General features: G+C 40.8%; 1 protein-coding gene across 1 annotated transcript in view; it reads left to right on the forward strand.

The window, feature by feature from the left end:
- Spice1 (spindle and centriole associated protein 1) overlaps positions 1-15,062 on the forward strand; it is a 42,276-nt gene that overhangs the window by 15,164 nt on the left and 12,050 nt on the right. The window contains exons 7-12 of the mRNA XM_032900231.1: positions 74-190; positions 8,899-9,037; positions 9,254-9,388; positions 9,698-9,963; positions 11,865-11,996; positions 14,226-14,376. Coding sequence (XP_032756122.1) covers positions 74-190; positions 8,899-9,037; positions 9,254-9,388; positions 9,698-9,963; positions 11,865-11,996; positions 14,226-14,376 — 940 coding nt within the window. The remainder of the gene's footprint in view (positions 1-73; positions 191-8,898; positions 9,038-9,253; positions 9,389-9,697; positions 9,964-11,864; positions 11,997-14,225; positions 14,377-15,062) is intronic.

The raw sequence follows: 15,062 nt of genomic DNA on the forward strand, positions 1-15,062 counted from the left end.
GAAATGTTTGTTCTGACAGAAAGGATGAGTGAGCATATAATCACTTGTGTTGCTGCTTTTGTTGTTGAGGTAGGCTCTTAATGAAGTAGATGATGGAGGGGCGGAAAGCACTGCTCATAGCCAGTCAGAAGACAGTGAGAGTGAACTGCCTAACTCCCTCAGCCCACACTCCAACAGGAATACAGAGAGGGTATGCGTGCATGTGTGTGTGTGTGTGTGTGTGTGTGTGTGTGTGTGTGTGTGTGTGTGTGTGTGTGTGTGTGTGTCTCGGGGTGGGGTGCACAGGCTCTCGGTCAGTGTTCAGTATTGAGTGTTTGCTTATTGTATTATTCCTTAAAAACAAGTCAGCAAAGTAACAAGCAGCTGAGGTATAGTTTTATCTAAATGTTGAAAATTGTTCTACAGTGTCTTAAAAGCTGTAGTAGGAGGGTAAAATGGTTTTTATTTCTCCTTTACTTCTTTCTATAAGTAAAACAGCTATATAAATATATCTCATTTCCTCTTGTTTCATACATTAAAAATGTCAATGCTGTATTTGAATTTATCACCTGATATGACCTAAAGTCATCCCACAGCTTTCTGTAAGCTTTAGGGGTCACTTGCTTTGTTTTTATAGCACAGTGACGTAGCCACTGGTCTGTATATTGAGTGAATGTCAGAGCTGACTGCCACTCTCCTGGGTACGTGACCATTTACATTATATCTGGTACTCTGTAGTAAAAACACTATAATAAATATCTTACATACTTTTATATTATTTGAAGTCCATATTTAGGAAAAATTGGAAGTGGAACTTGAGGCTTAAAGTATTAATGCTGAATAATTTTGCTTTAAAATTGTAGATTTCTATTTTATGAAGAACTGTACTCTTGAAATTCATTCCCAAGCCCAGGGTTCAGAACACTTCTCATACTTGTTTCTAGGAGGTGTGTCATTGTGTTCGGGATTTAGTCTCCTTCAGTTAGTTTGTTTTGGTACACAGGATGAGAATCACAGCCATGTCCTTAAACTATTAGAAAAGACCTCCCTTTTGTCCCGTTGTCACAGCCTCTATCTCAGTGTGGGCCTGTTCCGGATTTGCTCCCCTAGTGGCGCTGACCTCTTTTTTCCAGTCATTCTCGAGTGCCACAGAGTTGTCTTTAGAGAGGACTTGTCAGCTTTATAGATACCCAGAGCCTGCCTGCCTGCCTGCCTGCCTGCCTGCCTGCCTGCCTGCCTGCCTGCCTGCCTGCCTGCCTGCCTGCCTGCCTGCCTCCTTCCTTCCTTCCTTCCTTCCTTCCTTCCTTCCTTCCTTCCTTCCTTCCTTCCTTCCTTCCTGTTTGTATTTTGTTTTTTTGAGACAAGGTCTCTCTATGTAGCCCTGGCTGTTCTGGAACTTACTATGTAGATCAGGTTGGCCTTGAACTCACAGAGATCCCCCTGCCTCTGCTTCCCAAGTGCTGCAGTTAAGGGTCTGTGACACCATGCCTGACTTTCTTACAGCTTTTCTTAAAGTTTTAGGGTGTTCCTAATGATTTTAACCTATTTTTGTATGAAAATTAGTATCAACTTGTTTAATTGATAAATCAGAGCTTGTTGATATTTTCTGTTAGGACCTGATGTTTCCCCTTTGTTAAAAAGCGTGCCTTTTGTTTTTGAGGGATGTTTTGATATTTTTCTTATGTAGTCTGTATTTATTTCTTGTTCAGTTTACTCTTAAATATTGTTTATTTTTCCTTTAAATGGGATTTTCTTTTCTTCCACTATATCTTTTAAATCCCTGTGTGGCTGGGGATTTGGGGACGTTGTGGGAGAGGGGTAAGCAGTCTTCCCTGAGACCTTTCCCCCGTGCTTTCCAGCTTATTAGTATCCATGTTTCTGTCTTATCTCAGTGGCCAGCTATGCCACTGAATCCTAGGTCAGTTTGTTCTGACCGCAGTTCTCCAGGTCCTGAGTTTAGCATCATGTCATCTACAAAGGACGTTTTTGGTTCCTGCATCTTAAGTCTTTTCAGGTATCTTCTTTTCTTTTGTGTATTAATTACAGGGCTGTATAAAATAATAGGAAAGTACCAGGCATCTCTGTGTGTTCTTTATTGTGTAGACATATGCTTGTTTTGGTGTTGGGGTGCATTGGGGCTTATGCACCAAACCCTCGCCATCATTTCTTTGGCCATCCTCTCAGGACCGCATTGCCTACAGTCTAGTTCTTAACTTTCCAAGAATTGGCGTCTGGCTTATTAAGTTGAGCTTATAGTTTGATTTCTCCTTCCTCACATTTCCCCTTTACCTGTTCCCTTCTTTGTGCTTTCTTTTGTTTTGCTTTTATAGCTTCTTGAGTTAGGATCACAGTCCATAAAACTAAGTGGATTATTTAAGAATGAAGTCATTCAGCTGATTTTCCCCCTTTTTGCTGAGAGTTAAAGATAAAACAAAGCAAAGCTCTGGAAGCCGCTTCCTGTCTAGTTTAGCCACACTAGGTTCAGGCTGTGCTCTGCCATCTCCCTGCTTGTGGAACCTGGTGTTGCTTTCCTTGTGAGCTTGTCTGCAAGCATTTCCGTGAGTCCCTGTGTGTGCTTGAGCAGAGGCTGTGGTCCTATCGAAGGTATAATGCTCTGTGCATGTCATACCGCCTGCCTTGCTGACTGTGTCTCATTTCTTCTGTCCCCTTCCTTAGTTTGGCCATATTATAAACTGAGAGGGATGTATTAAAGACTTCTAGTTTTAGTGTGCTTTTGTTTTTCTTCATATTTATTGTTTTGATGTACTTAATGAAGTTTAATGTGTATTTTCTTGTAAAGTGACTGCTGTGCTTATAGAATGTTTATTTATAAATGCTATATCTTTATTTTGATCGATGACTTTTAGCATCATAATCTCCATGGTCATATTTAGTGGCTTTTGGTTCAATCTCTTTGTCTGAGATGGGGAATAAAACCTCTACTTCTTGTTTCTGGTTGTCTGCATTACCTCTGCTTTTTGTAAGTAGTCTTCTATATTTAGTCTTTCGCAGTTGTTTGACATTATTTGTGTTCCTTGTGTTCAGTGTAGTGGATATGACCTCCCTAGTCAATTTGGAAATTCTGATTGGTGAGGTTTGCTGTAACAGCAGTTCACACTGTTGGCATGTTCAATGTCAGCTTTGTCTGTTCGCTCACGGTTCTGGTCTTTGTGCTGTGGTCACTCTTCCTCTCTGTGGTTGATTTGATCTCACTGAACTGGTTGGCCACAACTGTCAGCTTCAGCCTTAGCCCTGTGCATACTAGGGTTATAGGCTTTCACACTCTCTTTTCTGTGTATCTGTTGTTCTTTAAAAGGTCTTGTTATTTAGGAAGATTGTAGTTCTCTTGTACGATCTTGTAGGTTGATGAGCACTGTTCCTATTGAATCTTTGCTGCCAGCTGTGTGTTTTCTTGTTTTTCCTCTGCACACTGACTGTTCAAGCAAACTGTTTGGTGTTTCTCCCCATAGTATAGTTGCGTCTTAGCTTTTAATTGACAGACATAAAGCATGTATGCTTTACTGCATATCATGACTTTGTTTGTTTTTATCTTACAGCCAAGAAATAATTATTAAATGCTCATCCAGTCCTTTCATGTTTCCATGATTGGTTGGATCTTGGTTAGTTAAAGCCCATGCTGTTGGGCTCATGAATGGAATGTTCCTTGAATTCTTTAGACATTTCCCCCCCTTTTTATTGAAAAGATTTTTCTCATGTAATGTGTGCTGATTATGGATTCTCTTCCCTCTACTCCTCCCAGTTCCTCTCTACCTCCTTTCCCAACTAGATCTACTGCCTTTCTGTCTTTCCTTTGAAAACAGGATTCTAAAAGATAATAATAAAATCATTATAACATATACTATAAATATATGTTCTGTATTATCTATAATTTAAAAAATAAAATATATGCCACATAAAATAAGATTTTAAAGAAAAACCTGACATACTAGAATTAGACAAAACAAACAGAAGGAAAAGAGACCAAGAGAAGGCACAAGAATCAGAAACCCACTCGTTCTCACACTCAAAACACTAAACTGGAAGCCGTAACATACACACAGAAGACCTGGTGTAGAGCCATGCAGGCCCTGCGCATGCTCCTCGGTCTTGTGAGTTCACAGAAGCCTGGTTCGTGTGGATCTTGGGAGCCGTGTTTTCTTGGTGTTGTTTATCCCCTGACTCTTACACTCTTTCTGTCTCCTCTTCTGCAGAGTTCCCTGAGCCCCGAGGGGAGGGATTTGTTGGAGACACTGTTTAGGTCCGAGTGCTATACGGTCTCTCATTCTCTGCATAATAGTTCGCCATTTTCCTGTGGCTTTTGTATTTGAAGTACCGACTGGCTTTCCTGGCAGCACTCTTCACTCTTGATTGGCCTTGTACAGTGCCGGTATTTTTGTCTAACAACTTGATTACTTTCACCTCCAACATTTATTTTTCCGCCTTTAGACTTAAGGGGCCCATAGTTAAGCCCAGCTTGGTTTCCCCTTATCCGACATAGTTGGTCCTTTAAGTTGTAGGACTGTCTTCCCTGTCCTCATTCCTGGTGTTATCCGCTCTGCTGGTGTCCTGCAGTGACTAGTTATAGACAGGAGGCTCACCCTGTTTCCTGGTCACGTTTGTTGCCCTAGCATTTTTTATCTCCCTGATCACTGCCATTCCTGTTTTGCTTTCTTGAAGTGCCTCAATGCACCTTATGAGATTAAATTTTCACTGACACCTAGTGTCTTTATTTCTCTGGTAGATTTTCTTTAGAGAATTTTTTCCTTGCATTCAATAGATCATTTTCCTGGTATTTATTCATTTAAAAATTTACTTTTTAGAATTTCTTTTTATTTTATTTTATTTTTTTTAGAATTTCTTAATCAGTGAATGTGTTCACACATGTGTGCACACACTCATAACCTTTTCTTCAGAAGTGTTTTTTTTTTTTTTTTCCTTTTCTTTTTTTTCCGGAGCTGGGGACTGAACCCAGAGCCTTGCGCTTGCTAGGCAAGCGCTCTACCACTGAGCTAAATCCCCAACCCCCAGAAGTGTTTTAAACTTTGTTTATTGTGCTGAGTTTGATCCCAGGGCCTGGAGTAAGCTCAAGTGCTCCACCATCGAGCTCTGTCTCTGCCCTTTAGTTTTTGAGACAGTTTCACCCCCCAGCCCACCTGGATCGCCAGTTTGTGATCCTTTTGTCTCAGCGTCCCAAGTGCTGGGGTTACCAGCATGCACTGCTCCCATGCCCTTTTTCTGTTTTTTAGCTTCTACTGGGCAGTAGATATGTACTTCTCCATATGTACATACAGGTGTAGTATCTCTGAATTTTTTCGTACGCATATTTCATCTTATATGTTGTTGCAGCTTTATTCTGACTCCCTCCTTGGCATTATTGGGGAGGGATCTTCATTAGCTCAACGATTTGAGTTTAAATTTTCTGTTTGTAATATTACTATTATATGTATGGATTTTTGTGTGTTGAGCACTTCTTGCTCTAAAAGCATGCCTGTCTGTCAGTTCTAGTGAAGGAGTCCCTAATCTCATCATTAAATAAGGTATGAGAAGGCTGGATATGATCTGTTCTACCACAGAATTTTTTTTCATACGTAGTTATATAAAATGAGAAAACATGTTATCTGCTTTCAGAATACAGTGATGGAATATATCTGGGATAAGAGTTATAGACATTCTTGTTTTAAAAGAGGAAAATTATCTAAAGAAAGTGGTCAGGAGTTATAAGAGACTGAAATCTAGACAAATTCCACTAAGTTTCAAGGCCTGGCAACACTCATCTCCAGCCTGAGTCTTCGCCCTCAGGGTCCATAGTCCTGCCCACTATTTCTGAGGCTTTCCCCTTGGCCCCTATGCCAGTGGATTTACATCTGTACAAACATCTGTAGGTCTGGTCTTGAGGTCATTCATCCTGTTGCCTGGAGGAGGATAGACAGCTCGTGTTTATAGTTGGGCGGCTTTATCAACTTCCTCCTCTCTGTAGAATACAGGAATCTGTCACCAATCCTTTACTCCATCCTACCAGTCCAAACTAGCTATATTTCTGCTGCTAAAACACTCTCAAAAGTTCTTATGAGTGTCTGTGTTTTACGATAGACAAGAGGTCCTAGTGAATCTTTCCTAAATAATCTCCTCTTTTGCTCTGGCTTCCTGAGATCACTGAGGAGACCCAGGAATTATGTCTTGCCCTTCAGAACTAGCAAACACTTGGCAACACACGTGTGCTTCTCTCCAGAGCTTGCTTTCCTAGGAACAGGTCTGGTAATTTAATTATCTTTTGAGGTCTGCAGGCCCAAGAATTTCTCAAAATTTCAAGTCCCAATCCCTTTTCTTCTTCCCAGTGCCAGACCTTGAACTTGGAGCCCTCAGGTTTTCTCTTTCCTTCCATTGTATCCTTAGCACTCTGGTTTGCTATCTCCTCAGCAAACTTCTTGGTTCATTACTTATAAAGTTCTACTTTGTATACAACTACACCAAGATTTCTACCACCCAAGCAGGATTGGCCTCCATTCTAACAGCATGTTCTTAATGTCGTGACTCTCAGACTAGAAGCTCTGTTGACAGTCATATTTCTGTCAACTCTCTACATATAATATGGGAATTCCTTAAGTCAGTTTGGGGTCTCTACAAACACCTCACCTCTTGGTGTGTGCTCATCAGAGAAATTTCTACCAATAGTTCATTTAAGACCATGTAGGCTGCTTCTGTCTTTCACCTAAAAATCCTTCTAGGCTTACTCTCAAGCCATTTACTTCCACACTGTGTCTACACTAGCATTCTATTCAGGCCATAATCTGTATTAGTTTTCTGATGATGCTGTAACAAATTAACAAATCTTGCCAGTTTGAGACAATATAAATTCATTGTGTCTATAGGTTTGAGATCTGAACTATGTTTTACCAGGCTGAAATCAGGTGTGTTTAGAGCCATTCACCCCCGGAGAGAACCCCAGAAGAGAATCTATTGCTTTCCCTTTCCTTCTTTGGTGGCATTTGGTAGGGACTGTTGTAGTCTGTGACTTGTGACAGTCCAGTCTCTGTCTCTGTTTTCACCCTGTGGATCAAATGTCCCTTACTCTCTATGGATGCACATATTTTCACCCTGTGGATCAAATGTCCCTTACTTTCTATGGATGCACATATTTTCACCCTGTGGATCAAATGTCCCTTACTCTCTGTGGATGCACATATTTTCACCCTGTGGATCAAATGTCCCTTACTCTCTATGGATGCACATATTTTGCAGTTAGGGCACTCCTCAGTACTTTGTGAACATGTCCCTATCTCATGGCCTTTACCTTGTCCACTTCTGCAAAAATCCCCATTTCGTGTGGTAAGACTGCATTCATAGACTCTAGGGATCGGGTTGTGGATGTCTTTCGGCAGCTTTTAGCCTACTGCAGTGGTATTGCATTATATTTGTGGCTGTATGTAGCCTGACTCTTGGAAGCATCGATGTTAGAGATGGTAATGTAAGTGTAAGTGTAAGGATGTGGTGTGTATTTTTCCAACTTGTAGAGCATTCTTCTGATATTTTTACTAAAGGTTAGACTTAAAGCTGCTGGTGTTGGGTTACAAGGGGGTCTTTTCTTGTCATTTGTCACCTCTGCAACGCTCATATCATGGCTCTTTTGCTAAATACACTTTTTTACAAATGGTGTTCTAATATGCTGCTTATAGTTTATTTGGCAGTGAGGTTTATGGAGTGGCTTAATTAGAATATTTATTTCCTATTTAATTTCTAACAGTTTGGTTTATAGTTCATAGATACACAGCCTCTTTATTTATAGTTTAGTATTTTTTCAATGCATTCACACTTGGGTGATTTTCAATTGATTTTAGGATATGTTCATCACCTCAGAAAGAAAGGCCATTTCCATCCAACCCCCTTAGTACTGACTAACCGCTGATATATTTTCTGCCCTGTAGATTTGCCTATTAGACATGTCATATAGAGATCATGCAACATGCTGTCTCTTGTGTCTGAGGTCTTTCATGTTGTGATATACAGCAGTGTTTCATTCCTTTCTCTGGCTGAATAGTATTTTGTTGAATAGCAACACTACATCTACACATCCATTCATTAGATGGTAGAGACTTGTTTCTATTTTCTATTTCCCACTTCTCAAGTCTCAATTTCAGTGAGAAGTGAAATGTCAGCATTGCCAGTGGCAGTGACATTTGTGGATAAGGCTAAGCTCTGTCATGAAAGGACTTCCAACACTAAGTCCCCAGGCTCCTCTTCTGACTCCTGCCCTATTTCTGGTGCAAAACATTTTCTTTAATATGAGCAAACTGGCTCTCCTGAAGGGAAGAGAAACCACAAGGGCAGACCCATAGATAAATAATTACTTTAGAGAGAGAAAGAAGGGTGACTATATGCACAAAGGCAAACACTCTTGTGTAAGGGACGGTGGGACAAGAAACTGGAAGGCAGATGGACTGCTTTCTTCCCTAAGATGGGCCTTTTGACTTCTGTATTAGCATCATTCTGTTGCTATGATAAATACTCAGACAAAAGCAGCCTAAGGAAGAATGGGTTTATTTTGACTTAAAGTTGCAGAAGGGGTACATTCCATTGTGGCAGGGAAGGCATGGTGAAGGCATGGCGGCAGGAGCAGGAGACCAGCCTGTCACATTGCGTTGACAGTCTGGAAGCACAAAGGAGGAGGAGAAAGTGGGACAGGGCTACTAAAAGCCTTACTCTCAAGGCTCACCCCCAGTGACGGACTCAGACACTTGCTGGGGACCAAAATGTGAGTGTACACACCTGTGGGGGACATTCTCATCAAGCCACCACATTGTCTTGTCAGATAGTTAGTAACATTGCTTTTTAATTATGAATTGCTAAAAAATCAAACACATGAGCAGTTGGACGGCTTAAATGATAGCACCTATTAATTCTAATTGTCCCATAACTTATAGGTTTCTTAACCAGCTAAAGGAAGAGAATTCTGAGTTAATCAATCAACTGTGGACTGATATTCAGCAGAAAATCGCTGCCCAGTCACAAAGAACTCCTCCAGGCTCTCCGTCCTCGGAGCTTTCAGCAGAGGATCAGAAAGGCTAGTCGCTCCTTTGCCGTATTTCTACTAGCATACTTTCTTAGGTTTGCTTGCTTGTTTGTTCGTTTTGAACGCAGTCATTTTCAAATGCTACTTAACTTTTGGAGTCTTTCTCCGTGGACTGAATTCCTGATGAATCTATGACTCTATTAGTGGAACAGTTTTTAGAGAAAGCTTAGTCTCTTAAAATGCTTTCTGCTGCGTTCTTCTTTCCAGCTGCTCTGAATGCAACAGATGCTGTCAAGAGAATCCAGGCTGGGCTTCAGCCTGAGGAGTCTGCTGAGCCTGTAGACTCCAGCTATGTGGGGCAGGTGCTGAACACAAGGAAGACAAAGCCGCTGCTAAATAAAGGTGCACACTTTCCCACTGTACACAGATGAGTCGTTCATGGCCTCTAGATCTTGTCCAGCTGGATGTATTTAAACATGAGTTTGTTGAGGGGAAGCTAAGAAACCCTTTCTGTCCCATACAATGTGTCACAGAGGGTAATCATATATTAGCTATAGATAATGTAAACTTTGTTTCATCTGTTTGTAGGTTTGTGTTATAAAGATTGTGATAAATTCTTTTTAAAAATGGTGAACAATCAAAACTCTTTTTGGTAAATGTGTAGTTGTGATTTTCCCGGTTTTGAAATAGAATGACTTTTGTCATTGTCAGTGAAAAGAAAACAAGATATGCGTGCTCTCTCCAAGCAGAAGAAAAACATGCTCTCCTCCAGCACAACCTCTGCAGACTTAGCAAGTAGCAATAATTCCAGCCTGGATGTCCTCAAACACATGATCCATGAAGTGGAACATGAAATGGAAGAATATGAGCGGTGGACAGGCCGTGAGGTCAAGGGGCTGCAGGGTGGTCAGGGACTCACAGGCTTCACCCTGTCCCTAGTGAGCTCGCTCTGCCGGCTGGTTCGGTACCTTAAAGAGGTAAGGAAACCTCTCTTCAGGTGTAGATATATGTGGGTTGTCTTCTCCTTGCTTAATTTATTGCAACCTCTAGGTAAGGACAGTTAAATTTGAATAGTTTTATTTACTCAGTTTTAGTGTATCTAGTAACATTTACGCTTGTAGTTCCCCACTATCATTAGAAATATGCTTAGGTAAATATAGCTGTTACTGTGAATTTTAGAAAAATGTAATTAGTAAAGAAAATCTGCCATAAATAAAGTAATATCCTATGCCAGTTGCAAGTGTTGCTGGTGGATGTCTTGGTTTACACGGCACTGTTAACTGTAGCTTGTTAAGTTGCGCTCCCTGCTGGCTGCTGCTCCTCTCTCTGTCAGCGCCATTGGGAGAGTTGCTTTGCCTGTAATCTGTAAATTTCATAGGCAGGAAAACTGTGGTCTCTGTAGAATGGGTGTTGTCTTCTTATTGTGAAAATAATTTATAGAATAAAGAATTGTTTGCTTATAAATACTAATCGGTCCTTAGGTGGTATAGAATTAGTAGTAGGACATTTTAATTTTCTGTAAAGTCTACTTAGGGATCTGGGGAGATAGCCCGTTGCTACAGTGTTTGGAAGCATGTGTACTTGTGTTTAATCCCTAAACATTCTGGGGGACTGAAGATGGTGGCATCCTTGGGGCTCAGGAGCCAGGCAGTCTAGCCTAATTGGTAAGCTCCAATCGAAGTCAGTGAGAGACCTGACTCTGTTTCTGAAAATGGCACTTGGAGTTTACATGCATGCATACCCTCACACACATGTGCATGCACAGATTAAAAATCTATATACAGTTTATTATGTACTTAAATCTGTTGAACAAATATGACAAAAATGTTAAGAAACTTTTACTTTAAGCAGTAGTTGTATCACTGTGATTGACATGCCATCTGGGGGTGTTTTTGTAAAACTGCCTTCTAATGAAAGGTTTGTGTACTGTCAGACATGGGAAAGTCTTTTCAGTAGACCCCTATTCTGTGATTATTTCATTTTTTCCCCTTCACATTACTGTCCATGTGTCTTTTATGATATGAATAGTATCATAGCTAGTGGGTTTCTTCTCCCCTTTTATCTTTTATTCAACTTGTTCTTTGACAATTTCATATACATGCACACACACACACACACACACACACACACACACACATTCTGATTACTGTCACCCCATCCTCTCCTATCTCCCTCCCACTCCTGGTATCCTCCCACCTCCCAGGATTCTTTTCCCATTAGTCTGTAGTCCTTAAAAGTGTGCTAGTGCTTAGAAAGCGTTACAGGCCCAGTGATGTGCTTTGTTAACTATTCACTTACTTTCAAAGCTACGATATTTAATAGGAATAGTCAGTATAGCACTTGTTTTAAGTTATATTTTATCGATCAGTTTTTGATTGTATATCACACAGCATGAAATGGAAACATACAGAAGAGTATAGAGTGAAGGATCTAATTCTCATTCCTAACTGGCAGCTGACCTGTTTGTTTCCATGTAGCTTACTGTCATGGTCAGATGCCAATGTGTCTTTCTAGAGATGGGCTTTGTATTCAAACTGTATTCATTCGCAGCCCTTCACTTTTTAAATGAAAAAAAATAAATAAAGTAGTCCTTTAAGATGGGACAAGGACAAAAAAAGTGCATTTTATTAAATGTAGCCTTCTAATGAAAGTTTTTTTTTTTTTTCGGAGCTGGGGACCGAACCCAGGGCCTTGCGCTTGCTAGGCAAGCGCTCTACCACTGAGCTAAATCCCCAACCCCTAATGAAAGTTTTAAATCTTACCATTGTCTTGGTTCTTGTTTCTCTGAAAGTAACTTTGCGGTCTTACCTTTGTAGAAGGGTGGTTTTCAGTCTGTGACCCTACTGTGGGAGTTTACTTTCCTTCCTGTCTTTTGTAGAGTGAAATCCAACTTCGGAAAGAAGTAGAGACCAGGCAGCAGCTGGAACAGATGTTAGGTGATCACCGCGAGCTCATTGATGCGCTGACAGCTGAAATTCTTCTCCTCAGAGAGGAAAATGGTGCCGTGCAGGTATTCACATGCTCTCGCAAAGGCTCCAGGTTTGGTAGTGAGCATGTCTGCAGGCATGCAGGGCTCTCCTGGAGCTGCAGACGGCTTAGCTGCTCTGATTGACTACCTGTCATGCTCGGCGGCGGCAGAGGGCGGTATGAACATTTGTTATGCCAGGGTTCTATAGTCAAAACTCAAGCTGCATATAATATAGAGGCTAAGTTTGCTCTTTCTAAGAAATATGCTGTCGAGTGGGGATAACAGGAGCTACATTTCATTAGTCACCAATACCGTGGTCTTTTACAGAGTGTGAAGGAGTGTTGTGGTAGCTGTCGTCTTAGAGGAAAGGATAACATTCTTTGAACCCTTCTGCAGTGATCTCACATGCTATCTGTGGTTGTTTTCAGTAACTATAAAAAGGCATATAATATCTTTTCTAGAACACTGACTGTTTGCATGCTTCTTTATTTTCTCTCTTTGTATGTGTTATGTGACTCTACATATTCAAGTGTGTGTACAAGTCTGTGTGGAGGACAGGTTGATGTTGGTGTCAGCCTCAGTCACTCTTCATCTTATATTTTGAGGTAGGGTCCCTCCGTGAATGTGGAGCTCGCCAGTTTGACTAGACTCTGACCAATGAGCTCCAAGGATCTACCTGTCTCTGTGTCCCCACACTGGCTTTATAAGCATGTGCTGTACTTGGGATATTACATTGGAGCTGTGGATTTGAACTCAGGTCCTTATGTTTGTGTGGCAAGCACTTTACTGACTGAGCCATATCCTTAGTCCCCTAAGCAATCTCCCCCTGCATAATTTTGATGTGTTTGAATGTTGTATCATTGAATCTACCCAGTCATATATGTACGTCAGTCCTCATCACATGATGAGTCCTCATCAGGCTTGAGAACATAGAATGTCTTATTCATCGCTTTGTCAGTGTGTATACCTGCAGACTGCTAGAAGAACAGGACAGGCAGAGGTTAAGGGCAGAGGTCTTGAGGGAGAACTATAATGGGTGCTTCACAGTCCTCTGGGATACCAGTATAGAGGAAGTGAAGTAGAAAGAGAGAGCAGTCAGAGGTAAGATCAGATAAGTACCTCACATAGGGCTCTTTGTATGCTAAGTTTAAAGAATTAGGCAAATGACACGGAGAACCACTGAAGAGTCATGATGTGACTTAAGTCTTAGGAGGGTCTTCTAGGCTACCCAGCATGCACTGTGCTCTGCTCTGGTAATTACTACCGGCTAATACTTCACTGCACCATGCTGTGTGGGCTATAGCAGAGAGGGTTGCCTTTGTTGGACCATGTAGTGTCTCCTGACTCTGGTTCTAACAAAGGCAACCCTCTCTGCTATAGCCCACACAGCATGGTTTCTCTTGTCTTGTTATAAGGTCTTGGTAGACATATACCTCCTCTTTCTCCCCTTTACCTGCCTTTACCCACTTTATGCCTGTACCAGCCATATCCAGTATTTATGAAAGACCTGCATTTTGTGGTTATAGTCAGACTTGCTGATTGAATATTACCCATTTACATCTACAGTATGGAAAAGATAAAAAAAGAACAAATCCATCTAAACTTCTGGACAATGAAGTTGGCTTTTAATATAAGAATGGAATTCCAAACATGTTCAGTGTTATGACAGATAATAAATCAGTTGGTGTGATATTTTATTTATTTGAAATTTGAAAATTATATAACATTAGTAGGTGTATACAAATACATAGACAAATCTGAGTGTGCATTAAATTCCCTTTCATAGAAAGCTGTAAATATATTACACATAGAATGCTGTGCTTTTTCTTGCTCTTAGCATTGTTTCATGTATATAATGATATGTTTTTATGACATTAGAGCTTATCCACTTCAGTGCCCGTGAATGCTCTGTTGCGTTTCCCCCAATGTATCACTCTGTTATTGTAGTTAGTCAGTAGAGATAGTCTATGTGAAAACATTTTGTAAATTGGAAGCTCTGTAAAAAATTACGCTTAATTTTGATATCAGAGTATTTAGTAACAGTAATTAGTTGTTTATTGAATCATTTCATCATCACATTTCCTTTAGAGCATTTATAATTATGAATAACATTGCTTTAGATTAGGTATTTAAAATGGTCACTCTCTCTCTCACACACACACACACACACACACACACACACACACACACACTCTTACTCAAATCTCTGTGCGCTTACTCTTGAGATAATGACTGATGTCTGTTATGCCAGTGATGTGTGGTTTTCTTTAGGCGAGACTTCAGCAGTACATGGTTACTACAGATGAGCAGCTTATATCGCTCACACATGCCATTAAGAGCTGTCCTGTGATCAATAACTCCAGACAAGAAAGTCAAGCACCAGAAAGGGCAGCTATGGGTAGAAGACTTGTGGATAATGTAGGTAGGTGGAGTCTTATTATTCCCAGACTGTTACTAAATTACCTAATCTCTTTAAGGTAGTAATAAGCAAAAAGGTAGAGCTTGTGGATTTGAAGAGTGGCAGTCTGAAATATAACCTGTATGAGGTCACTCTCTTCTCCTGGGCTTTGCTATTAGTGTCCCGTTACTATAATGTTGGGGAGTTAACTTTGCTACTAAGAAACCTTTAGTTACTCAAGGGTGAGAAACCCAGGGGTTATGGTACTTCACAATTATTATTGGGAATTCTCATTATTGCCTGGGGAAAAGTCAGAAGTGTTATACAGGTGAAACCTGGTTCACATCTTCCTAAGTCTCAGCCTTGCAACCCTGTTGCATAGCACAGAGCACACCACACTGTTGATGCATAACTTTCCCAGTTACCTTGTTTTGGAACGATGCCTGTACTCGGAAGTCAGGACATTAAGGTTTAGTTCTTGCCTTACTTGTCCTGACCATTAGGAAGCTAATGGTCATGCTATGGGTGGTGGGTCTGTAAGTGGCTTGCGTAAGATAGCTTCATCTTTCACAGCTTTTCCTGCTAAAGCAAGAGCTTGCCTCTGAGTTTCTGGCAAAGGAGGATATAGTTGAGAGTGTGAGGACTCCGGCAATTTTCAACTACTTAGGTGCATTTGAGAATAAATACCTGGAGGCTGCACAGATGGCTTT

This window comes from Rattus rattus, chromosome 4 (genome assembly GCF_011064425.1).
Source record: "Rattus rattus isolate New Zealand chromosome 4, Rrattus_CSIRO_v1, whole genome shotgun sequence".
Classification (NCBI taxonomy): Eukaryota; Metazoa; Chordata; class Mammalia; order Rodentia; family Muridae; genus Rattus; species Rattus rattus.